Source organism: Ovis canadensis, chromosome 11, assembly GCF_042477335.2.
Source record: "Ovis canadensis isolate MfBH-ARS-UI-01 breed Bighorn chromosome 11, ARS-UI_OviCan_v2, whole genome shotgun sequence".
In the NCBI taxonomy this organism is placed as follows: Eukaryota; Metazoa; Chordata; class Mammalia; order Artiodactyla; family Bovidae; genus Ovis; species Ovis canadensis.
Genome location: NC_091255.1, coordinates 36336822 through 36363199, shown reverse-complemented (window position 1 = coordinate 36363199; position 26378 = coordinate 36336822). Strand labels below are relative to the sequence as shown.

Genomic DNA, 26378 nt, shown 5'->3' with positions numbered 1-26378 from the left:
CAGGAAGAGGCGGAGTCTAAGAGTGCCTCGCCCTCCCCCCCTCTTTACGTGGTGTGGGCCTCCTCAGACCTTCTCCGTCAATTCCTAGAGCAACTTCTATACCCAGTAGGTTCATTCCAGAAATATATATTCAGTTAACGTTTGTGAAAATAAAGTCAGCCTCAGGTCCCCGCTTCTCTTGTCCCCGTGCAAAGTGTGAGGGAAACACTGAATGCAGGAATAAAACACACCTTTCCTGTCCAGAACTCAGTTTCCGCACCCCCCCACCCCCCACCCCCCTTACTGGCTTTACTTGCTTGCTTTCACTTTTGTCTTTTCTAAATGAACTCATTTTTTAGCGGAGTGGGAGACCTATGTTTTTTAACTTCTAGCTAGTTAAGGTAACAGTAATAATGATCAGAAGCGTTTATTGAAGGAGTATATCAAGGCTCTTAATGTCAGTCTGCTTATTTTACTTAAAAGCAGAGCACATCATGTGAAATGCTGGGCTGGATGAAGCACAAGCTGGAATCAAGATGGCCGGGAGCAATGTCAACAACCTTAGATATGCAGATGATACCACCCTAAGGGCAGAAAGTGAAAAGGAACTAAAGAGCCTCTTGATAAAGGTGGAAGAGTGGGGAAAATTGACTTAAAACCCAACATCCAAAAAACTAAGATCGTGATAAATAAATTTATATTTTTTTAAAAAAGGAGAAAAAAAAAAAAAACTAAGATCATGGCATTTGGTCCCATCACTGCATGGCAAATAGATGGGGAAAAATGGAAACAGTGACAGACTTTATTTTCTGGGGCTCTAAAGTCACTGTGGATGGTGACTGCAGGCTTGAAATTAAGAGACACTTGCTCCTTGGAAGAAAAGCTGTGACAAACCTAGACAGCATATTAAAAAGCAGAGACATTACTTTGCCAACAAAGGTCCATCTATTCAAAGCTATAGTTTTTCCAGTAGTCATGTATGAATGTGAGAGTTGGACTATAAAGAAAGCTGAGCGCCAAAGAATTAATGCCTTTGAACTGTTGTGCTGGAGAAGACTCTTGAGAGTCCCTTGGATTGCAAGGAGATCAAACGAATGCATCCTAAAATAAATCAGTCCTGAATATTCATTGAAAGGACTGATGATGAAGCTGAAACTTCAATCCTTTGGCCACCTGATGTGAAGAACTGACTCATTTGAAAAGACCCTGATGCTGAGAAAGATTGAGGGCAAGAGAAGAAAGGGGTGACAGAGGATGAGATGATTGGATGGCATCATCAACTCAGTGGACTCAATGGACATGACTTTGAGCAAACTCTGGGAGATGGTGAAGGACAGGGAAACCTGGCGTGCAGCAGTCCATGGGGTCACAAAGGGTCTGACAGGACTGAGCAACTGAATAACAAGTACAAACATACATGATTGTATTAACCAGGATCCTATCAGAAAATAGCACACTCAGAAAGGTTTAGTCAGTAAGAATTTAATAGTCTACTTAAAGAGATATGGGCAGGATTAAGGAACAACAAAGTGCAATGGGCCACCCAGAGCCTAGCAACAGCATAAGTGGTTAGCACCTCCAAGCTTGAAAGTACAAAGGGAGAAATGTTGTTATGAGCTGGGAGAGAAGTGGAGCCATGAAAGAATGGTGTTCAGTAGACCTAGGAAGCTACTGCCACAAACTCAATGTTGAGGGAGAAATAGAATAAACTGAGTTCTCCAGTCCTGAATCCCCCTGCAAAATGTCTCTGTCTCCCATTAGCCAAACCTAACCTGAAGCCTGAGGGCAAGAAAGCAGGAATGGAGTGCTAGGATTGGTACTGTGGTAACCAGTCCGGTGGTCTTTCTAAAGAGTCAGGCAACACAGAAACACTCATAGTTAAAAGTCTTTATCCTTATCCCTTTCCTGTCCCATTCTCTTCCTTTCTCCAGTATAGGGTGAAGCCTAGCGTGAGCTAAGTAAGGCACTTGGGATACACCATTTAATATATTTTAGGTGGCTCACTTTACCTCACCCTAATTCCATCCCTGTCCCAGATATAACAGTTATTATCTGTTTGGTAGGTAATATTCCAGGCTGTACTTGTGACTCATTTCTGACAGAGACCACCTGTTGACTCTTGGCATCTGAGTACTCCTGGACTTCTTTCCCTCCAGCCGCTCCTGGTGTTCTAATTAGGGAGTCAATGTGGCTGGAGTGGAGTGAGAGAAAGGTTTCACCTCCAATGGGGGAATCTCTCATTCCTGTTGTATTGATGAAAAGGGAAGGGACATACCTCTGATGTAATCATGGGAAATAATTGCAAACATATATTTGCCTTATAAATAACTTGGCACCAACATTGCAAATCAAATATACTTCAATAAAAAATACAATTAAATTTAAAGAAATTTTAATTCTACAAGTTATGGTATCCCCTAATTCAACTTCATTCAATACAAGCTCTATATTCCTTATTATATGAACTAGTTATACACTGTGGTGCCAAGTTATTTATAACAAATGTGTATTCTGTCTTGCTCTAAAAATGATTTGAAGCTGCTGCAAGTATACAATGGCCTTTGATGCTCCTCTTTCACTTCATACCTTTAATTTCCCCTCCTTCCCTCCAGCCTCACTGACTTCTTGCATTTCTTTCCACCACAAAGGCTTTGTTGTTTCACCTGTCCATTCTTTCTCTGTAATCCCCATCATATGAATCCTTCACTTCTCTCAATTTTTTAATAGAAAATCATTGTTTCAGTAAGGCTTTCACTATATAAAAGGGACACCCCTGCATTCCACAGTATCTATAACTCACATTCTATACATTTTACTTTACTATTTCCCCCATTTGACTATGAGTACCTAGAAGTAACGTTCAGAAAACTAAGATCATGGCATCTGGTCCTATCACTTCATGGGAAATAGATGGGGAAACAGTGGAAACAGTGTCAAACTTTATTTTTTGGGGCTCCAAAATCACTGCAGATGGTGACTGCAGCCATGAAATTAAAAGACACTTACTCCTTGGAAGAAAAGTTATGACCAACCTAGATAGCATATTGAAAAGCAGAGACATTACTTTGCCAACAAAGGTCCATCTAGTCAAGGCTATGGGTTTTCCAGGGGTCGTGTATTGATGTGAGTTGGACTGTGAAGAACACTGAGTACCGAAGAATTGATGCTTTTGAACTGTGGTGTTGGAGAAGACTCTTGAGAGTCCCTTGGACTGCAAGGAGATCCAACCAGTCCATTTTAAAGGAGATCAGTCCTGGGTGTTCATTGGAAGGACTGATGCTGAAGCTGAAACTCCAATACTTTGGCCACCTCAGGAGAAGAGTTGACTCATTGGAGAAGACTCTGATGCTGGGAGGGATTGTGGGCAGGAGGAGAAGGGGACGACAGAGGATGAGATGGCTGGATGGCATCACCGACCAGATGGACACGAGTTTGGGTGAACTCCGGGAGTTGGTGATGGACAAGGAGGCCTGGAGTTCTGCGGTTCATGGGGTCGCAAAGAGTCAGACACGACTAAAAGACTGAACTGAACTGAACTGACCTAGTTTTAACTTAATCTATTTTTCTTTGTATTTGATGCCTAGAACAGTACTTGTCAAACAAGAACCTGATAAATTTTTGTGTATTTACTAATGAAAGCCTCTTCTCTTCCTAATTTAGTCAACCAACCAATCAACCCATGGCTTAATAGGCAGTGGAGTGCACAGAATTCATGCAACTATGTGTCAGCGCTATTCTAGACTTTGGGGGTATAGCAGCGAAGAAAGCAAATAAAAATCTTTGCTCTCATGCAGCTTAATTCTAGAACAAGGAGACTGACAGAAAAAAAAAAAAAAGGAATGAAGTGCTCTGGCTGCATTAAGGAGGAAACAGTTCCTCTACTTGGCAGGATCAGCAAGATGGAAAGATGCTTAGGCGTTATCAGCCAGGCAGGTTGTATTTACGCTCCTAATCTCCCTCCTCCCAGAGATGCGAGACAAGGTAGCAGAGCCGGTACTGAGGTTGAATGGGGAGGAGTCGGAGGAGGAGCCAGGGGCGCGCCCGCTGATGACGTCACGAACCAGCCCTCCTTCAAGTCTCCGCGCGCTGCGCAGCGGGGAGTCGCGGTCGCGTCATGGCGGCCTGCTGGCCTGGGGCTCCTGGCTCTGTGAGTGCTGTTCTCTGTCCCTCGTCTCTTTTTGTTGTTCCAGATTTTTTTCCCCCCTGTAACCTCTTCCTTGCCTCTTTGCCTCCCTGACGTCGCTGGCCTCTCCCGGGGAAGAGGGACTGTGAGGCTGTTTCTTCCGCCCGTTTCACTGGTTCTGCGTATTTATTCCATTATGCTTGCGGCGCCGTCTGTGAGCATTAAACACGTCTCTGTCCAATGTTTAGGCTTCAAGCCCAGTGGGAAGCCAGGATCACACTAACGGCTACCTGTGGGCCTGTGAGTTCCTGGGGGAGACCCCTGACATGACTGAAGAGAAAATGGGTAACTGATAATCCGGAAAAGCTTCTAAGACCCGAAGTGCGTGTAGGGCTTAGCAGGGTTTGAAAAACAAAGGAGATAAAATAGGTTTTAAGGCGCAAGCAAAAATCTGTTCAAAGGCTAGAAATAGAGCAATGTCTTTGAAAAACTCAAGAAGTTCAATTGGGTGGTGGTGGAAGGGTCAGAGCTGACAGTCTTTTAAGTCTTGGTAGGTAGTGACTTCAACCTGAGGATAACTGGGAGTTATTGAAGCTTTTTAAGCGAAAGAGTGATCGGTTGAGTTTCATTTTTGTTTCCTTAGATAGGAGTGTGGAGAGTGGACTAGCCAGTATCAGTTAAAAGACTGTGGTTTATATGTCTTAAGAGGTGGTGGTGACCCCCGACCACGCAGCAATGTTGAGGTTCCAAACGTGAAGACATTAAAAAGATATTGAGATAAAATCTAAATTAAGTAAACTTCCCAGGTTAATACTTTCTCGACTTCATCCACTGACTGGATGGCTTTAATAGCCAGTGAGGGGTCCTGGTTTTCCTAATGTTTACTTTAGCTGAGATCTCTCTCCTGAGCCCAGTTATATCCATCTGCCTACCAGATTCTCCACCTGGCCAGCCTACATACCAACACAACTTTCCACAAAATCCACACCTCTTATGATGTTCACTAGCTTTGCAAATATCCTCAATCCAATAGTTCTACCTTGATATATGGATGTCCTCTTTCATTTCTTCCTTTCCCTACAGGAGACCCAAATTCAATATACACTGTTGCCAACCTCCCCACCCCACCCCACCCACTCCTGGATTCTGATTCAATAGATGGAACCACCTAAAAATCAGCTGTGTTTTAAGCAAAATTTTGGTGATTCTAAGGCAGCAGTACCACTTTGAAAAACAATAGTATTCTATGTGCCAGTGGAGCTAAAAGAGAAGACCAAGAGAAGAAGACAGAAAATGAGGGAGTCTGGGCTGTTATTATATTGGTGGGCAGTTCTGAGTGATGACCTGGTCCAGTTTTGAGAACCCTGACCGTGAACAAGAGTGACTGAGGTGGAGTGAAGGTGAGGTCAGTGATAGCACTGTTCACAAGGACCCTGAAGTCATCTAGAACTTGAATGCTGGTTTTTCAAGCTGCTAAAGGCTAATTGGGGACTTCCCATTTGGTGCAATGGTAAATGCCTATACAGGAGACACGGGTTTGATCCCTGGGTCAGGAAGACCCCCTGAATTAGGAAGTGGCAATGTACTCCAGTATTCTTGCTGGGCAATCCCATGGACAGAGGAGCCTGGTGAGGTGCAGTCCATGGGGTCACAAAACGTCTGATGCAACTGAACACACAGCACACAAAGGTTAACTGAATGTGGAGGACTGACCATAGAAGAACATTGGAGGAACAGGGTTAGAGCTATAACGGTTTAAGATTATTGCTGGGGATCAAAAAGGATAAAGGTCCTACCCCTAAGTATTGTTGAACTCTGTCAGAATTTTTAAATAAATCTGCTTAGCACTGAGTGTGCCAGACTGGTCCCCTCCCCTAGAGTTATCTATATACAGAGGCAACAAAATCTGGCACATACACAAAGATGGTTCCTGTCCTTCTTAGGAAACCCCTAAACTACAAGGTTAAGATCTACTAGATTACTAGAAAAGGAAACAATTCCAGGGGAATTGTATCTTATATATAATTTGTTTATAGGACCTCAAATGTATACACTTCACTAAAAAATGAGGGGGGATTAATAAAAGAATTAGAAAAAAAAGAGGGGGGAACGATGAAAAATTATACTGTCTATGTTCTTTTATGTAACATCTATTAAGCACATTTCCATATACATGTTACTATACAGTACTATGTACTATATGAGCAATTTAAAGGATCTTTTTTGAAGGTGACTTTATTTTTTTAAAGTTAACATAGCAACAAAACCTTTATTTTATTTATTTTTGATTTATTCATTTGTTTTTGGCTGCTCTGGGTCTTCCTTGCTGCACCAGGGCTTGCTTTAGTTGTGTCGAGTGGGTGCTTTTCATTGTGATACATGGGCTTCTCATTGCGGTGGCTTCTCTTGTGGAGCTCAGGCTCTAGGTGGTGCAAGGGCTTCTGTAGTTGCAGCTGGAAGGCTTAGTTGCCCTGAGGCATGTGGAATCTTCCCAGACCAGGGATTGAAGTTGTGTCCCCTGTTTGGCAAGCAGATTCTGAGGGTGACTTTTGACCAGTCTTGTTCCACTTGCTGGCTTTAGAATCAGACCCCTGGGAATTTTCTGGTGGTCCAGTGGGTAGGATTTGGTGCTTTCACTGCACAGGGTCTGGATTCAATCCCTGGTTCCCCAGGCCTGGTATCTTACAAGCCATTCAGCATGGCCAGAGGGGAGAAAAAAAGAACTAGAATCAGACCCCATATAAGATGGGCTGCCACTGCTGGTCACTGCTCTTAATAGATGCATGTGTAAGGTACTGTGGGAGCCCCAAGGAAGGGAGCAGGATTCTCTCGGAGATGCTCAGAGAAGACTTCACAAGGAATATTTATTCTGACTGAGTGCTTTAAAGATTGGTACGGTTTTGTTAAAGAGGCAAGGCCAAAGCTGAACGGCCAGTTGTCTAAGCTGATTGTCTGAACTAAGACTTCTGAGGTTTCTTCAAACTCTAAACTCCTTTACTTTACATATTCATTTACATTCTCTCTCTCTTTTTTTTTTTTTTTTGTAATCTATTCCTTTATTCTTTCCCAAATTTCCTTGGTGGGTAGGATAGTCAGGAAGGTATTTTAACTAGCTTTACTTTCCTCAGGAGCAAGCCTGGCTTGAGGTCGCCCAGGCTTTCATCCAAGAGACCCTGTGTCCACCTGGCAAGGAGCCTGATGTCCAGTTGACTCAGTTGGTCATTGACTGTGTGAAGACTACCTGGTTGTCCCAGGGAAAGAGCCAGGGTTTAACACTGCCCCTCAGCTACAGGTAAGAAGAGGTGGAGTTCACAGCAAAGTTAAATTTGGGATTGAAAACGAAGGACTTATCTTTTGAGAAGAGTGAGGGGAAACTTGCTGAGGGGAGAAAAAGGTGGTATAAATAAAATCTCCTTTTGCCAATCCTTCTCCTTCTCCATCAAGCTGCTTTCCTTTAACTGTTGATCTCCTTATTTGGCTCAAGTCGTGTTTAGAGACAAGAGGAAGTGGTCGAGAAGATAGATGATATGGGAAAAGAACCTTCAAAGTGGGAAGAGAGGCTGATATTATTATTTGTGCTAGGAAACTAAGATATAGACAGTGACTTCAGCAAGTGCAGATCATTGTATTTTGGGAGACCTGAGTTTGAGGTCTGAAGCTGAGTTATTTTATTTTTAAAAACTTTACACTACCATTTCCTAAGGGCTTCCCCGGTGGCTCAGCAGTAAAGAATCCGCCTGCACTGCAGGAGATTCAGGAGATGTGGGTTTGATCCCCGGACTGGGAAGATCCCCCGCAGGAGGGCATGGCAACCCACTCTAGTATTCTTGCCTGGGCAGACGGAGGAGCCTGGTGGGCTACAGTCCATAGGGTCCCAGAGAGTCAGACATGACCAAGGCGACTTTACAAGCACGTACCATTTCCTAAACTGTTCTAGGCAATGTTAATAAAGTACCATAGGAAAAGGGTTCCATGCCAAACATACTTGAGAAACACTGAATGTGACAATCTCTAGGAGAGTCATGAGGCTCATTAACATGTTAAAGGCTCTGCAAAGTCCTCCAAAAAGAAACCTGTTTATCTTTTCATAAAAGTAACCACTATATGGAATATGGGAGAATTCTTGTGAATATCTTTATATTTTTTTCTATACATGTATCTATCCCTAAGCAATATATAGTGGTTTTTACATGACTTCAGACTTTGTGTGAATGGTCCAGTACCTTATGTATCCTTTGGATTTTGCTTTTTGTGCTTAATCTTCTGAGATTTGTTCACATTGATAACTCTAGGTCTTATTTTTAACTGCTGTATGGCATTCTGTCAAGTGAATATACATATCACTGTTTTTTCTTGTTTAAAAAAGGTAGAAATCTGTTTAGGTTTGTTTAATTTGTTGTTTCCCAATAATTGAAAATCAAAAAGAATCATTGAAAAGTGATAAATCAGCAATTTTTAGGAAACTTGCAACCTTTTTAAGTTTCTTATTCTTCTTCAAGATATATGTAGAATAGCTAGCACAATATGTAGAAGATGGTGGGTGAGGATAAAGTAAAAATTTGACAGGTAAAATAATTTATCATTTGATGGGAAAATTTTTTATTTCTCCATTTCCTTTCATTAAGTGCGTGCTGTATGTCAGGTCCCATGGCAGGCCTTGAAAGTTGGAGGACAGGACCCTGAAGAATCTATGAAGAGTGACCCTGTCCTTACTGTTTATTGTCCTGCAGGTGCTTTGGGTGAAGGAACAGTTCTCTCTAGCTGCTTTTTCTTAGGCTTTTATAGAAGTAGGGAAAGACAGAAATACTTCTGAGTGAGACATGCCTGGCTTTGCCACCTACACTACTGTGTATCTGAACCTCTAAATTTCTTCATTGGTGGTATTTCCAGGGGTTTTTGATGAAGATTCAATGCAATATTGAGCATGAATGGACCCAATATAATATGTGCATAGCAGGGGCACACCACATATTAGTGTCTGATTTGCCTTTTAGTTGCTCTGAAGTCATTGGGAAAGAATGAGGCCAATGCAGAAGGGGAGTGGGCCATCTAAAACAGCATTTCTAATCTTTAGCACTCACATGGGGATTATGTTCTTGAGGGCAACAAGGAGAATAAATTGTTATGTTTTGTAACCTTATTCTGTTTCTCTTCCACTGGGAAAAAAAACCCATGGGAATGTAAGTGAGTGGAATAATGGTATTACACAAGTGTGACTGTCACTACTTAGATAAATTGTATCACATTCTCTGTGAGATATCTCACAATGGGTACTGACTCAGCAGTATTGCAGCACTTTGCCTGAGAGTGGCTGGTCTCAAACATCTCTTAAAAGCTGGGAACTCATGATACCAACTTCCCCCTCAGCCTCAACCTCCCAGCCAGTCTCCAGTGCTGTGATATTCTAGATTAGGAAAGGAACCTGATTGGGGCCAGTGAGGTTGAGCCATTAGGCAGATGTCTTAGTGTCTCCACTGGAGCTCTCTGTGGAAGCTGAGAGCTGCGATGCTGTCAAGGGAGCAGTTTGTATTGTCTCTAAAGCATTCTCCCCACATGCTCATCCCCTCAGGCCACTCTTATATTCCCACTCCATTTCTCTGGATTCTGTCTGTGGCACTATCTTGTTCAGGATCTCATTCAGCAGACTTTCTTCTCGCCTTTCCTAGGTACCAGCCAGTCTTTGGACCCAGACCTCCTCCTCATTTTCTTAGGCCCTCAGTCCCAATTTTTTTCCCTTTAATCAATAAAACAAAGTATCTTAGTCCACGTTCCCTATTGATCTTTCCTCAGGATCTTGGGGGATTTGTGGAGGGTGAGGATAATTCATAGGCTTGGACGTAGCTATACAGAACCTCTGTTCTCTTCACTCTGCAGCTTTGTCTCAGTAAAGGACCTCACGACCCACCAGCATCTCCCATGCTGCAGCCACTTGTCCTGTAGCAGTACTGTGTACCAGGCTTGGGCCCAAGAGGCTGGACCACGTGGGGTTTCCCTGCCCCGGGAACGACTGTTACTTTTAGGGACACTTACAGACCTATCAGGGAACTTGGAACAAGAGTGCAGGAACGGAAGCCTCTATATAAGAGACAACACTGGTGCCCTGGACTGTGAGGTGAGTAGGAAGGGGGTGGTCAAATGCCTCAGATCCTAATAAGAATGGCATCTAGCATAAGAATGTCAAGACAGTTAAGTCTCTGAGGGAACAAAGATGGAGCAGGATGCATTGGGTGCCAGGATCCTGATTAATCCTTGCCTGTGGTCTTTTCTAGCTCATAGATCTGGACCTTTCTTGGTTGGGCCATCTCTTTCTGTTCCCCAGCTGGAGTTACCTCCCTCCTCCAATGAAGTCCCCAGGAGAGGGGCACGTGGAGCTCTGGGGTACCCCCGTGCCAGTATTTCCTTTGACCATCAGACCTGGCCCTCTCACCCCCATCCCTGTTGTCTACCCAGAGATGGCTTCCCGCCTGCTCAGGCACAGGTAATTCTTCCATCCAAGGGAGGAGGGAGCATTGTAAAAGTGGGAGGACAGTGGATCAGTGGAAGGAGGGAAAGAAAGGCATAGAAAGTAATATAAATGGAATTTCCAAATCAGGGAAACGATGCAGGATTCTTCAAGAGAAGCCTTATCTAAGGGCAGGTAGAGTTTGAAGGAGGCTTTTAGAATAATGGCTTTGGGGTGTGGAAATTTTACATCCCTATTTCTCTTCAAGAAAATTAGAGATACCAAGGGAACATTTCATGCAAACGTGGGCTCAGTAAAGGACAGAAATGGTATGGACCTTACAGAAGCAAAAGATACTAAGAATACACAGAACTGTACAAAAAAAATCTTCATGACCAAGATAATCATGATGGTGTGATCACTCACCTAGAGCCAGACATCCTGGAATGTGAAGTCAAGTGGGCCTTAGGAAACATCACTACAAACAAAGTTAGTAGAAGTGTTGGAATTCCAGTTGAGCTATTTCAAATCCTGAAAGATGATGCTGTGAAAGTGCTACACTCAATATGCCAGCAAATTTGGAAAACCCAGCAGTGGCCACAGGACTGGAAAAGGTCAGTTTTCATTCCAATCCCAAAGAAAGGCAACACCAAAGAATGCTCAAACTACCGCACAATTGCACTCATCTCACATGCTAGTCAAGTAATGCTCAAAATTCTCCAAGCCAGGCTTCAGCAATACGTGAACCATGAACTTCCAGAGGTTCAAGCAGGTTTTAGAAAAGGCAGAGGAACCAGAGATCAAATTGCCAACATCTGCTGGATCATCAAAATAGCAAGAGAGTTCCAGAAAAACATCTATTTCTGCTTTATTGACTATGTCAAAGCCTTTGACTGTGTGGATCACAATAAACTGTGGAAAATTCTGAAAGAGATGGGACTACCAGACCACCTGACCTGCCTCTTGAGAAACCTGTACGCAGGTCAGAAAGCAACAGTTAGAACTGGACATGGAACAACAGTCTGGTTCCAAATAGGAAAAGGAGTATGTCAAGGCTGTATATTGTCACCCTGCTTATTTAACTTATATGCAGAGTACGTCAGGAGAAATGCTGGACTGGAAGAAGCACAAGCTGGAATCAAGATTGCCCGGAGAGATATCAATAACCTCAGATATGCAGATGACACCTCTCTTATGCCAGAAAGTGAAGAACTAAAGAGCTTCTTGATGAAAGTGAAAGAAGACAGTGAAAAAGTTGGCTTAAAGCTCAACATTCAGAAAACAAAGATCATGGCATCTGGTCTCATCACTTCATGGCAAATAGATGGAGAAACAGTGGAAACAGTGTCAGACTTTATTTTGGGGGGCTCCAAAATCACTGCAGATGGTAACTGCAGCCTTGGAATAAAAAGACGCTTACTCCTTGGAAGGAAAGTTATGACCAACCTAGACAACGTATTAAAAAGCAGAGACATTACTTTGCCAACAAAGGTCTGTCGAGTCAAGGCTATGGTTTTTCCAGTGGTCATGTATGGATATGACAGTTGGACTGTGAAGAAAGCTGAGCGCTGAAGAATTGATGCTTTTGAACTGTGGTATTGGAGAAGACTCTTGAGAGTCCCTTGGACTGCAAGGCAATCCAACCAGTCAATCCTAAAGCAAATCAGTCCTGAATATTCATTGGAAGGACTGATGTTGAAGCTGAAACTCCAGTACTTTGGCCACCTGATATGAAGAGCTGACTCATTTGAAAAGACTCTGATGCTAGGAAATGTTGAAGGCAGGAGGAGAAGGGGACGACAGAGAATGAGATAGTTGGATGGCATCACCGACTCAATGGACGTGAGTTTGAGTAAACTGGAGTTGGTGATGGACAGGGAAGCTTGGCATGCTGCAGTCCATGGGGTCAACAAAGAGTCAGACATGACTGAGCAACTGAACTGAAGTGAACTGAGATTGTAGTGGAAAGGAAGGCATTTGTAAGGGGGAAAAAAAGAGAGGGAGAGATAAAAAATGACTCCTCTTCTCTCTACCTTTTTTAGAAGTAAGCACAGAAATGTGCAGCCAAACCTTGCTGGGAAACTAATTCGATTCAGTGCTCTGGTGAAAAGTCGGAAGAAAGCTTACTTTGTCCTGTTTCTTGGTGGATCCTCCCCAGCTGGCAGCCAGGTGTCTGTCATTGTGCAGGTGAGGTTTAGGGTCAATTCAGGAGTGTGGAGGTGTGAGAGGGCTGTACAGGCTCCTAACAGGTAAGATAGCATCACAGGAGAAACCATGTGGGAAAGGACAGCTTCAGAGGCTTGTTTCTAGGACAGTGCAGTTGAGGGAAGAGTCCAGGTGGTACCTTCCCTACGTATAGAAGATGGGGAGAAGACTTCCCTGCTCTGTAGCTCATGCAAGGAGACAGCTTCTGTATCGTGTGTCCCATTTTGAAAAACTGCAAGAATCACCTGTTTTCCCCCAGAAGAGTGACCAAGAAAAGTATTTATCTGAACACCATTAAAACATGGAATAACATGTTCTTTTAAAAAAAACCTGGTACTTACTGTTGAGTCTTTTTACATCAACTGATATAATTTATTTTATTTTTTAAATTAATTTTTGTTGAGTATAATTTTACAATATTGTGTTAGTCTCTACTCTACGTTAGTGTGAATCAGCTATATGTATACATAGGTCACCTCTTTTTTGGATTTCCTTCTCATTTAGGTCACCACAGAGCATTGAGTAGAGTTCCCTGAGCTGTACAGTAGGTTCTCATTAGTTACCTCTTTTATGCATAGTAGTGTGTGTATGTAAATTCTTGTGTTCAGTCAAACCATCGTAAACTACTGGTTTTGCATAAACAATAAACTTCCGTGAGGTCTTAGCTATGAGTGGTGATGTTGAAGTCTGGTTGGTGTTTTCAAGTAGAAATGAGGGTCTGTGAAGCTGAGCACCTGGGACTGTGAAGTTCAGGTATCCTGAGTCCTCAGTTGTGTTTCAAAGCCCCTGAGAATGGCATTTGTGCTCTGGGAGGAGAAAGATGGTTATATTTATTAATGGTTTTCTCTATGTAACTTTTCCCCTTTTGCTTAAATTTCTTCAATAACCCATTGTTGGCCCCTTGTACATTCCATATACCTTCTGGGGTTTATTTATGTTCCTACTTGGATGATTCTCCCTTTCTGATTGATTAAAAGTCTTCAGCATGTTATTTCTGGATTTTTTTCTTCATCTTGGCGCTTCCATTTTGTCTCCTGCCACCCCCAGGAACATTCCTCCTCCATCCTGGCCAGTGTTTTCCTTACCTTGCTCATTCTGAGTTCTGAAGATTTCTATATTGTTTTTTCTTGCTTAAAACACCTTTCTCTCTCCTCTCCACTTCAGCAAACCAGAGATGGCCTTCAGGACCCTGGCAAGTTCAGCTTCTGTCACTTGGCCTTCTTGATCATCCCAGCCCATCCTGACCTCTTTTCTTTCTCTGAAACCTTACAAATGTGTGTTGTTTTTTCCACTTGATCATATATGGCTCCATGTTATTACTTGGGTTTTGTGTCTGTGTTTCCTGGTGGTTTGATATATGTTAGAGAAGAGAGAACAGTCTATGTTATTTCACTTAACATCGTCCCCATACTGGATACATACGTACCGTGTTCATATTGATTAAATAAGTGAAAGTTGTTTGCATGGCTGGTCTGTATGGTGGGGTGGGATAGGGGAAATGCAAGGGCAGAATTGTCTGCACAAAATATTTATATATTTTGGAGGAAGCTGTACCGATGGTGTGTGCCTTGGGGGAGGGATTAGGAAACGTTTGCCATCTCCTATGAGAGGGGAGAGTTCCTGAGAGTTCTGAGGCTTAAGATTTAATTGGCAAACAGGAAAGATAAAGAAGGAAGGAAAAGAAAAAGAGGTAAGGAAAGGCTCTCGAGGAGCCAGTCCTTGAGGTGACATGGTGATGGGAAGGAGCTCCTGCAGAGGGACAGGACATGGGACGCCTCTCACGTACCATGTCACCTGCTTCTGCACAAGCCAGGTCCCTGCCCAGCTGGTGTGGCACCGAGCCCTCTGTCCTGGTAGAGCCTATGTGCTGACAGAAGTGCGAGTGTCCAAGCTCCCTGGTCACCGTTACCGGGTGTGGATGACCAGCCCCTCCTCCCAGCTGTTGCCGCTGAAACCAGAATGTGTGCGAGAGCTGGAACTGGAGCTGGCCGGAGTCCCCTTGGAGGCCGACCCCCAATCACTGCCCCGGCCCAGCAGCCCCCAGGACAAGAAGGGTCCAGGTCCAGACTGTCTCGTCCGGGACTCCATACTCTTATCCTACACGGTGCGCATGAGGGAGAGGTTCCTGAGCCTGAGGGGGCAGGAATTGTGGGGTCTCCGAAGAAGAAGGGCCTGAGGATCACCTGGCCCTTCGGCTTCTTTGCAGGGAACGGTCACTGGCACGCTGAATCAGCCTGCGGGCCTCTATGAGCTGGACGGGAAGCTGGAGCTCTGCCTCGCCTACCAGCAGTTCCGTGGCCTCAGGCGGGTGGTGCGACCAGGAGTCAGTCTGGAGGTATGTGAGGGGGTCCTGGCTGGTGACAAAGAGAGACTGTCTTACCTTTATTGGTTGGTTTTTTTTTGGAGCAGGTCGACACCCATACAACAAAATTATAAAAATAATTAAATGTGCTGGAGTGCGAGGTGCTTTTGTAAATAGTGATTTGGACAAGAGCTCATATCAGGAGTGGAGACTGGGGCCCTGGGAGGAGCAGGTGGGTCCAGAGCATCTCCTTTCTAGAAGGACCTTCTCACTGGAGGAGGAGATGCTGGAGCTGAAGTACAGGTGTGGGGCCAGGATGACCTCAGGCAGCCCAGTGAGCCCTCTGGCCCACAGAAAGGCTGAGTGTAGCTCCTAGGAGGTGAAGGCTTATTTACCACAGGGGAGTGGGTCATGATGGAAAGCAAGACAGAGCTGGAGGGAAGTAACCTGTAAAGGAGAAATTGTGTGTTTCCTATGAGCCAGGCAGTGGCAAACTGCATTTACCTCTGTCTGGGACTACTGAGTTGCTCTTTCACCTCTTCTGCCTCCACAGCTCCAGGATGTTCACCTCCTGCAGTCAGTGGGCGGGGGGACGAGAAGACCCATATTAGCTCCCTGCCTTCGTGGCGCCGTTCTGCTTCGGGGCTTCTCTCATCAGGTGCCTGAGACTCAGTTTTCCCACCAAGTCCCCCAGGCCTCCCTGTATGAGCAGCTGGTATGGGAGCATCAGTTAGGACTCCCCATCTACCTGTGGGCCACCAAGGCCCTGGAGGATCTGGCCTGCAAGTGAGGAGGACGCGGATTGGGGCTGGGGAGGTGGTGAGGGGTGGGCCACTTTGTCTCAGGGATGCCATATTCTGGAAGAGTCTCTGGGGGAATTGACTCCACTTCTCTGTGTGGCCAAGGCTGTGTCCTCACGTGCTGAGATACCACCAGTTCCTAAAGTATTCGTCACCTGGGGACCCCAGCCTGGGACTACAGATTCTGGCCCCGATCTTGGAGGTTCTCATTCCACCTGGCTGCCCTGGTCGGAACACACGCAGCGAGATCCTTGAAGACCCACATCACTGTCCACTCCAGAAGGTCTGAAGATGTCGGGGTATGGGTGGCAGATCTAACACCCTGGGGGACACCCGGGCACAGGGGGACACGTAACCTGATATCTTGTCTCTTGGACAGTACACCCAGCTGCAGACCCCCTGCTTTTTCCCTACTTTGGCCATCCTGAAAGAGGAAGCGAAGCGCCAGGCCTGGGCCTCCTTTGACCCTAAGACCCTTCTGCCCTTCCCAGAGGCTTCTCACTTGCCCAGTTGGCAACTCAATCAGCGCCTGGCCTGGTCCTGGCAGTGTCTACTGCCTTCTGCATTCCACCCTGCCCCGGTGAGTGTGGCTCCAACAGGGGTCCGGGGACTTCCTCTGTTTGCCACTTTCACTACTCCTGCCATAGTCCTTTCTTGTCATTTTGATGGCACTAGCCTTCTTAACTAGACCGCTCCATCTCTTCCTGGACCCCTCTAGTCCACTCCCCTGCAATGACTAGAAATGGGTGGGGTAAAATGTAACATGGTTTATAAAACTCTTCATTTAAATCCTTTCTTGTTTCTCCCAGAGTGTATAAAGTCAAACCCAAACCCCCTGTTGTGTCTTGTGCTCCATGGTCTCCTGACTCTAACCTTGATCTGTAAACTTTCCCTCTGGCTGCTAAATGTGTGAATGCAGGTGCATTTTCCCCAATCTTTCTATCCCACTTCAGGATAAATTCTTTAAGCTCTGAGATCATGTCTTTGTGGTTCATTTTGTAGCTCTAACAGTTAACACTATGCCTGGCACATGGTAGATGCTTTGTGTATTTGTTTAGTGAAACTTGATGCCTAGGCCTTCATTTCCTTGCAGGTACTGCTTGGGGTCCTGGTGCCTTCATCTCGTAAAGGGTGTCTGCGACTTCGGGACCAGAGCGGTTCCCTGTCCTGCCTACTCCTGGCCCAGCCCTCACAGCCCCTCACTGACCCCAGGCTCATAGGTTTGGAGTTCAGTGGTGGAGAGAAGATGATGGGAGTGGGAAAGAGGGTCTCTGAACTGGGGGGTGTGGGAGAGAGCTTCTGCCAGGATTCAGTAGAGATGCTCAAGTGGCTTATGTTGATCAACAAGTCTGGGGAGTGGTTTAAGAGGCTGGTATGGGCAGGTGCTGTAAAGGAGCCAGGGGTTCCCGGCCAGAATCACAATTCCCAACATTCATTTCTCCCTCTGTAACTCCTCACAGACACACCAGGATGACAGCTTCCATTTCTCACTTCCCTAGTTTGGAAGAGGAATGGTCTTGGAGTTATTGAGGCTTGTAGCCAGGGAAACTCTGGAGAGGAAAGCTTCTCAGACCTCAGAACAGGTGTTTTAGGGATTTATGAGAAAGGATCAGGCCAGGGGTGGGATTGGCTGTGCTGATGGAACAGTTTTTCCCTTGGAGGTACCACCCTTCTAAGATGGGGGTCAGGCCTGGGCCTTCGCGTTGTGTCAGGCGCGCAGCTCCTGCCTGGATTGAGCAAGAGACCTGTGGGGTGGGCTGCCTCTCTGCCCAGCCGACAGTCTTCTCCTCTTGCCAAAATAGAAAACTGTCTTCCTCTCAGGTTGCCTGGTGCGGGCAGACAGATTCCAGTTGGTCATAGAAAGGAATGTCAGAAGCAGCTTCCCTTCCTGGAAGGAGCTGAGCACCACAGACTTCATCCAGAAGAAGCAGGCCAGGTAGGTCATTAGGGTGGTGCTGTCCTCTGGGTCCCACCACCAGGGAAGTGGAAGGGGAAGTCTCCATGCAGGGGGTGGAGCACTGGGGCACAATGCCTGCATCGCTAAGAAACCTCTTCCTTGTCTCTCCCAACAGAGTCTATGTCCAGTTTCTTCTGGCCGATGCCCTGATCTTGTCTGTGCCCAGACCCGTCCTTCACTCAGCCACCTCCTCCACCCCTCCTCGGACAGAGCCTTCCCCTCCAGAGGGTCCCCACATAGAACAGAGCAGGCTGTTCTTGCTGTCCCACAAGGAGGCACTGATGAAGAGGAACTTTTCTGTGCCCCCAAGTGCCAGTTCAGAGGTGCCCCAGCCCACCCTCAGTTTCCATGTATTAGGGAGCTGGCTTGGGGGCACCCAGAGGAAGGAGGGAACTGGATGGGGCCCACTTGAACCCAAGGAAGATGAAAACTCAGATCAGAAGGTAAACTAGGGCCTGGGACCTCTGACCTGCCCTCCTGAGACCCAGCTCTCGTCTGAGGGACTCTGCTCTCCCCGTCAGGTCCTCCTTCTGTTCCTCGGCTCCTCAGTCCGCTGGTTTGAGTTCTTGCACCCAGGGCATGTGTACCGGCTCGTAGCTTCTGGCCCTCCCGTGAGTGCCCCACTTCACCACACCCTTCCCCAGAAAGGGGAAGGGTATTTTGGCTTGGGGTCTGGAAAGGAAGTTCTAGGTCTCCTGGAAGAAAGGTGGATGTAGATCAGATAGAAGGCCTGCCTATGTCTAGTCTAGCCTGACTTCCTTTGTCAGACTCCAGAGAGGAAACAGGATTGGGTCATAGTTTGTGAGGAACCTCTCTCCAGACCAGGACACACTAGGAGATGGTCATGTCCCCATTTCCTGGCAGACACTGATGTTGTTCGAGGAGGGTGGTTCATCCTGCATGTCACAGCATCCTCTGGAGCTGGCTGGCTGTGCATCCTGCCTCACTGTCCAGGATGAATGGACTGTGGAACTTGCAAGCTCCCAGGACATCCCGGAGGTGCTGGGTATCCGCCCGACACTGCCTGAATCCTCACTGACTGACCTGCTCAGTGGCAAGTAAATGTACACCAGCTTCTCCAGCTCGCTTGACTGCTCTCTCTTCCTCTGCTGTGGTTGTGTCGGATGAATTGTCTGTCCCCTGCTACAGTGTGTGTTTCATGAATGTGATTTAGCTCCTAGAGGAGGGATGGTGCTGTAAGATAGAAGCTGTGTTTCATACCTGATTACCACCGCTGGCCCCCCACCCCCATCCCCCGGCTCAGCATGTCACTGACATTATCATGAGCAGGCTTTCTCACAATTGAGAACAAAGCTTAGCAGTAAAAGGAAACATAAGAAACAAACAAAAAAAGCAAGGACAAAAGCTTAAAATCTTTAGAGAAGGACCTTCCTATAGTGCAAGAATTGATGCTTATAGCTTCAGGAACAGCTTTACTTTCCTCCTGTAAGCTTTTCTGGGGGCAGCTGCAGTGCAGTTGAAGATGCTGCAGAGATACTTCCCCCTGTGTAAACAAACACCATGTTGGATTATATGTGTAACTTTTACAAAACTTCCCTAGAAGTGCAAGTTTTCAAGGACCTATGATTTGAAGGAGTGGGCGCTTGGCCCCATTGTATAAAGCTGAGAATGATGGGCTGACTGAGATTCTAGGGTAAATGCAAGTGGAGATTCACCTTTGCTGGGGTATTTTTTGGTGAGGCCTCTGGGTACAAAGCTGGATTGGGTTTTGGGTTTGTGTGTGTGTAGTGATCTGCTACAGCCCTGTTTTTCCCATAAGCCCTGTTACTTTTAGTATTTGGTTTGAGACACTTCAAGCCTTTCCAGGACCTCATAGGTAAAGTTCTAGCAGCTACTGTAACTCCTTTCTGTCCTGGGATCTGACTCCATTCTCATTCTGTTTCTCTGACCCTCCAGTTTCGCAGATTCCTTGGTGTCTTTTTCAGCTGAGATTGTGTCACATCTCTGGATGAAGCCTGGTAATAACACCTGTTTGGGTAAAGGGTAAGAAATAGAGCGGTGGAACCTAGTGGTCCTGAGAGGGACCACTAACCCCTCCCCATTCCAATGTAGGGAGCTCTGGGGCTGTGAGACGGTGTGTGAAGCTCACTGTAGCTCTGGAGACTGCCGACTACAAATTTCCCCCTCACTTGGATGTGTATATTGAAGACCCACACTTACCGCCCCCACTGGGACTTCTTCCTGGAGCCCGAGTCTACTTTTACCAGCTGGAGAAAAGGGTTTCCAGGTGAAGACCTGTGTTGATGACCTGGCCTCCTCTCCCTCCTGATGTGCTTCTCTTGAATGCTTGCCCCTACCTGTGTGGCGATGACAGCTTCTCTTTGCTGTTAAATCTGCTGTGTTTCTCTGCCATGTATGCCCTTTGCCCCTGCAGTATGTTCCAGACTAGCGCTTCCCTTCCTCTGCCCTCTGTGCTGATAGTGCCAGGGTCAAGGCACGTCCCTCAGGGGGAGTGGCTCGGCCTGTGACACCGTCCCAGCCCCTACCTCAGACTGACTTCTTTCTCCTCCTCCTCTCTCTCCCTCCTGCACCTGCAGGTCCCACAATGTTTACTGTTGCTTTCGGTCGTCGACCTGTGTGCAGGTCCTGCATTTCCCCCCAGATACTACAGTCAGGTCAGTGGCCCAAAGCCCATCTCCAAACCTCACAGCCTCACACCTGAACCCCACATCTGTTCCAGGCTCTGGAATTTTCCCCATAACTCCAGGCTTCTCCCCTCCTAGTAAAATGTGTGTAGTCAGAAGGATTTCCTCTACTTCAAATGAAAAATGTCCATACATATCATTCTACCCAGGAAGATTTAGTGTTCTGGGATTTTAAAGGGTTTTCAATCCAAAATACGAATATGTTTCTTGGCTAATATCTTGGTTTTTCAAGCCTGAGAAATAATGACCATCAGAGATCAAGAATCAAAATAAATGGGGGCCCTGGGGAACTTGCATTTGTATCCCACTATTGTGTGAAAATTATATAAATCTTAATTATGTTGAATTGGTTCATAGAGCATTTCAAGTCTACTATGTCCTTCTACTTTTCTGTCCATTCTGCTAATTTTTGAGATTTTGATATTGCAACTCCAACCAAAAAAACTTAATTTATCTACTTTAAAAAATTGTAGTATATAGTAGACCTATATGTACCTTTGCTCTATATTTGCCATATCTCCTGTAAATGTGTTTTCATACTTAGAGAATTTAAAAAATAAGAAAGGAGAGGCCCTGGGACTTCCAGGAGAGCCCAGAAGCCACAACTGTCCCTGTACTCACGCCTGCTGAGTCCTTCCAGACAAATTCTGCTTTTGGAACTCTGTTGGCTGTTTCTTGAACCCCCCTTCTCTCTTTAGTGTCCCCCTGCCCCACATTTACCTGGCCGAGCTTCTGCAAGGTGACAAGGCCCCATTTCGGGCCACTGCTTCTTGCCATGTCGTTTCTGTCTTCAGCCTTCATCTCCTCTGGGTGTGTGCTCACTGTACCAGCATCTGCCCACAGGTAAGAGTGGGGACAGGCTGAGCTGGGTGCAGGGTGCCAAGAGGGCTGTGATGGGGGCGAGGGGATTTTGCCAACCACTTTCTTCATCCCAGGGAAGGTGTCCTCGTCAGAGCCCCGCTTGCCCCACTCAGACATCTGTAAGCCAGGCCAGCATCAGGTGAGAGCAGAGCACAAAGCGGGCACCCATTGCACCATTTCCATGACTGTCTGCTGTCCTGATGTTAGCATAATTCCTAAATGGTGGGAATTGCTTAATAAATATTTTAGAATGGACGGATGAGGGTATAGTAAGCTAACAAGGTGGAGAGAGAGTCCTGTTGGATCTGGGTGACCGGCCCCCTGGGTTTTGCCATCAGAGTTTCTATTTCCTAACTGCCCCTGCTCCCCCGCTCCCAGGCTCCTGGTGGAGGATGGGACTGCAGAAGCTGTGGTGACCTGTAGAAATCATCAAGTGGCAGCAGTTCTAGGGCTGTGTCCTAGTGAGTGGACCTCCCTCCTTGAGTTTGTCCGAGGGCCAGGGAAAGTGGCCTTACAATTTACGGGGCCTGGAGCCCAACTTGAGGTGAGATGTGGCTGGGAGGTGGGGGCTCAGATAGCCATTTTCCTGGGAGCTTGGTTAGAAGCTTGAGTCCTGATGAAACCTTTTTCCCTTTCTAGTCCTCAGCTGAGGTGGATGAGCCCTTGACCCTCTTCCTCTGGACCCTCTGTACCAGTTTCTCTGTCCTCCGCCCTATGGTGCTTTCTTTTGAGCTGGAGAGAAAACCCTCCAAGATCATCCCGTTAGGTGAGGGTCAAAGGGCAGGGCTGTAGATTGGTGGGTCCCAAGAGGAAGAGGGAGTGGGGATTGACAGGGAATTTCTGAAGCTGGGAGAATGGGGGGTGGGGACTGAAAACCACATGCACAGGACCTGTGTTTTTCTCTCTTCCCATCTCAGAAGCTCCTCGGCTACAGCGATTCCAGTATGGGGAGTTCCCTTTCCTGACTCGTGTGAACCCCAAGATCCGACTGTCATGCCTCTCTATCCAGGAGCCTGAGCACCCCAGTGCCCCAGGGGCCTTAGTTTCCTCCTACTAACCGAAACTGCAGTGGCTGGAGATCTTGAGGCTGGGCTTCAGCTCCTTTCCCTGGTCATGGCCCTTACCTTCTCTGAAACTGAACCAGGACCCCAGATCCCTGGATTCACAAAATGCTACCCTGCTGTTATTGCTCCGTATTCTAATGCCAACCCTCCTTGAGGAAATTGTGGAAACAGGAAAATCATAGTGCAGTTGCGTTTCCTCTCTAGTAGGTGTCAAAGCACCTGTATTCACAGGTGGTCCTGAGCACCTGGGTTCTGTCTTTGTGGCAGGCACTTGCCCCTCATGGGTTTGCTCCTGACAGGCCCCTTGCTCTACAATAAAGCTCTTGGGATGTTTCTCGCTTGCACTCAGGTGGGTCTCAGGCCTCATGACCTGGCAACCCACCCATCATTTACCATCATTTTGGCCTTATTTGCCATCAGTGCCAAAACTGGTTTGGAGAAGAACTTCTGGTCCAGTGAAGTCACGCTGTGCAGGGAGTCAATTAGAAGAGTGCAGGTTAGACAACATTTCCCTAATGGCCTCGGTTAGCGAAGCTGGGCTGGAAGAAGTAGTCAGGCCTAGAGCTGTTGCTGAGTACAAGGGGATTATGGAGAGAGGGAAGCACGGAGTGTTGGGCAGGGCATATGAGGAACCCTGTGATGTGGGAACTTCGACAGGGGGTCAGTATTGTGGGTTTCCTTTGGGCCAGACCTAAGGCAGATTCTTGATTAACACCTGGAGACCGGCAGGAAGAACCTACAGAATTAGGGGTTGCAGGAGTAGTTATTCGGAGATGCTCATGCATTTAGTGTTCAGCCATTGCCTGGGAGCTGCTTGCTACATAGAGAGGTAGAGCCTGGCAACGCCTCCAAGCGCTTTGCAGAGCACGGTTCCTCGTGCGCTTTAGGAATTTGTTTAGTTCGTGTTTGGGAGGTCTCTGGAGCCTGCTACATAGCAAAGGTTTTGGGTATTTTAAAGTGAGTTTGCGGTACTTCAGTGGTACATGTAATGATTAAAAGAACAGCACTTGAGCAGCTGGCCGGTTAGCTCAGTTGGTTAGAGCGTGGTGCTAATAACGCCAAGGTCGCGGGTTCGATCCCCGTACGGGCCAAAAAGGTTACTTTTTATGAACTGCAACAAGCCGGGCTTCCCTGTTGTTCACAATCGCCCGGAGTTTGAGGTCCACCGATTTGGTGGACTACATTTACTCCTTCCAATACCTGCTGTTACCCGGGAGTTTGTACCTGGAGCTAGTTATTTTCCCAATCACGAACGACAACGAACCCACTGCTTTTCAAAACCCAAATTGCCCTCTCAGTCCAGGGCTTGGAAGGGCGTTTCGCCAGGCTCAGGATAGCTTCCGCGTCTGCTCTTCCTTGAGAGCGCGCTGTTGGAGGCGGGCGAGAGAATGGGGGAGCATCCCGGAAAGATGGGGCGGAGCCACCAGTGTGAAATCAATCACAATTCTATTTTTTTGTGTTCTTGCTGAGCAGTTTCCTAGCTCGGGAAACACGAAATTATGAAGGGGGTAAAGTGTGTGCGGAACTTGGGGACTAAGAAAGGCTGAGAGTGAGTAGTACCACAATGTGTATGTAGTCGTGGCCGAGTGGTTAAGGCGATGGACTAGAAATCCATTGGGGTCTCCCCGCGCAGGTTCGAATCCTGCCGACTACGCATTAATTTTTCGTCTCGGACGCGCTCTACAATTACCTGCCTTCTGTCCTAGGCTTCTACGGGGATTGATTGAGCCAGTCGGCTCCACAGACACCCTCCAACCACGTGCTTTTTGCTAAGGTTGAGGTCTTTAATTTGCTTCTTTCAAAATCAGGGGCTGCTCTTGAATGGATGTTTGATGTCAAACTGATTTATCAAAATTAAGTTTAGGGAAGTCAATTCTGACCTGAATCCTGGTGGTAAACTTGTGTATACACCTTCAGAGAAGTTTTGTATGTCTTTGGCGCCGTGGCTTAGTTGGTTAAAGCGCCTGTCTAGTAAACAGGAGATCCTGGGTTCGAATCCCAGCGGTGCCTTTCGGAAGCGACAATGAGTTTATTTTCTTATCCTAATGAATTAATCACTGCTTTTAAATCTGAAGAGCGCTCTGAGCGCCGTTATCACCGTTTGAGAGAAGCTCCCCACTGCGTTCAGTTCAGTTCAGTCGCTCAGTCGTGTCCGACTCTTTGCGACCCCGTGAACCGCAGCACGCCAGGCCTCCCTGTCCATCACCAACTCCCTGAGTTCACCCAAACTCATGTCCATCGAGTCGGTGATGCCATCCAGCCATCTCATCCTGTGTCATCCCCTTCTCCTCCTGCCCCCAATTCCTCCCAGCATCAGGGTCTTTTCCAATGAGTCAACTCTTCGCATGAGGTGGCCAAAGTATTGGAGCTTCAACTTTAGCATCAGTCCTTCCAATGAACACCCAGGACTGATCACCTTTAGAATGAACTGGTTGGATCTCCTTGCCGTCCAAGGGACTGTCAAGAATCTTCTCCAACGCCGTTAGACTGCTCCAAAACCTTCCAAAGTGACCAGGGAGGGAATCCAATGCAGGCCTGCACCTTTCTTTGCCCAGAGGACGCCACACTGCGTTGGTGCTGGTGAACCAGCCCTGGCAGCCTTCCCACAGCCTTGACATCTTTCTCTACCCTGGGACATCCCTAGAACTTGAGTCAGTTTGTTTTGCATGGTTCTTCATTAAAGTTCTTTTTGCTTTGAGGCCTCAGAATTATATGTGTGATACGGAGAAGGAAATGGCAACCCACTCCAGTACTCTTGCCTGGAAAATCCCATGGACGAGGAGCCTGGTAGGCTGCAGTCAATGGGGTCGCTAAGAGTCGGACACGACTGAACGACTTCACTTTCACTTTTCACTTTCATGCATTGGAGAAGGAAATGGCAGCCCACTCCAGTGTTCTTGCCTGGAGAATCCCAGGGATGGCGGAGCCTGGTGGGCTGCCGTCTATGGGGTCGCACAGAGTCAGACACGACTGAAGCGACTTGGCAGCAGCAGCAACGGCTAGTATGGTGCCCTCTGGTTCCCGCAAAACGACATGAAAGGGCTGGGATCCTGTGGACAGAATGGAAGTAGAAGAGAACATATCTGGTGGGGTCTCCTGGGAGCCTGGGGTGGAAGAGCAGCCCACATTTCCGGAGCACTGAAGCCAAGCTTGTAAGAGTAGCAGTAAATGCTGCAGAGAAGGAGGCAGGAAGTAGGATCCGGGCACAGATGACAGGGTCTGAACCTTCTTGGAAGTTAGGCAGAAAGGTCTAGACACGATCCTTGGTCTGGGAATCACTGCCAGATGTCTGAGCACAAATTTGGCTTGAAGGACTTGCTATATCGAGATGACAGGTCAAGTAAGTGGAGCAGCACCACTGGGACTAGATTTGTGCCAAGCACTGAACTGCACACTGTGCATAACCAGATGAATAAGGCAGACCTCTTTTCTCATAGGAAGGAGGACGAATTCACAGCACAGCGCCCCAAGGGCAGTGACTGGGCACTGGGATAAGGTGGAGAAAAGAAGTGGCACCTCATCAGGCCTGATTGTGGAGATTGATCAGGGGAGGCTTTTGATCAGGGGAGGCTTTCTGGAGGAGGTGAGTCTTAGACTCTTAAAAAGACCATGTGGAAATTTGCCTGTGTTTTATTAAACACTTTTGTTCTGTAACACCTTTGTTCAATATCCTGGGAATACAGCAGAGAAAAATAAACAACAATAATGTTTTTAAAATTAAATGATGTGATATGCTAGGTAAATGCTACATAGAAGAATAACACAAGGGATCAGATAGTATCTGGGGGGCAGGGGACTTCCAGGAGGAGAGGGTTCAGTTATAGAAATGTCAAAGACTTGCACCAATGCAGCTATAGGAGAGATGGAGAGGAGGGGATGAATTCGAGACATGTTTTATATAAAAAACACACTAGGACTCAGTAACTGACCGGAAGTGGAGTCCGAGGAAAAGGGAGAAGGTCAGGATGTTGTCTTCTCA

At 46.7% G+C, this 26378-nt stretch overlaps 1 protein-coding gene, 1 long non-coding RNA gene and 3 other non-coding genes across 5 annotated transcripts; all 5 read left to right on the top strand.

Annotated features, from left to right (window-relative positions):
* The first annotated feature begins 37 nt into the window (after nucleotides 1–37).
* LOC138414676 (uncharacterized) lies at nucleotides 38–681 on the top strand. Its single transcript, XR_011246945.1, has 2 exons — nucleotides 38–105; nucleotides 463–681. It is a non-coding gene; the product is annotated as an uncharacterized lncRNA (long non-coding RNA).
* Nucleotides 682–4010: 3329 nt separating this feature from the next.
* CTC1 (CST telomere replication complex component 1) lies at nucleotides 4011–22747 on the top strand. Its single transcript, XM_069542893.1, has 23 exons — nucleotides 4011–4126; nucleotides 7231–7394; nucleotides 9977–10214; nucleotides 10372–10580; nucleotides 12587–12731; nucleotides 14563–14853; nucleotides 14956–15084; nucleotides 15605–15837; nucleotides 15957–16134; nucleotides 16231–16431; nucleotides 16945–17071; nucleotides 17673–17787; nucleotides 17924–18251; nucleotides 18330–18419; nucleotides 18673–18866; nucleotides 19726–19787; nucleotides 19882–20056; nucleotides 20367–20444; nucleotides 21173–21317; nucleotides 21410–21474; nucleotides 21714–21879; nucleotides 21975–22101; nucleotides 22253–22747. Exons 1-23 carry the CDS (start codon nucleotides 4094–4096, stop codon nucleotides 22390–22392), a joined length of 3633 nt encoding a protein of 1210 aa, XP_069398994.1. The 5' UTR covers nucleotides 4011–4093; the 3' UTR covers nucleotides 22393–22747.
* Nucleotides 22748–23416: 669 nt separating this feature from the next.
* On the top strand, nucleotides 23417–23490 carry TRNAI-AAU (transfer RNA isoleucine (anticodon AAU)). The gene has a single exon. It is a non-coding gene; the product is annotated as a tRNA-Ile (tRNA).
* Nucleotides 23491–23971: 481 nt separating this feature from the next.
* TRNAS-AGA (transfer RNA serine (anticodon AGA)) lies at nucleotides 23972–24053 on the top strand. The gene has a single exon. It is a non-coding gene; the product is annotated as a tRNA-Ser (tRNA).
* A 282-nt stretch (nucleotides 24054–24335) lies between these two features.
* On the top strand, nucleotides 24336–24409 carry TRNAT-AGU (transfer RNA threonine (anticodon AGU)). Its single transcript has one exon. It is a non-coding gene; the product is annotated as a tRNA-Thr (tRNA).
* Nucleotides 24410–26378: the final 1969 nt, after the last annotated feature.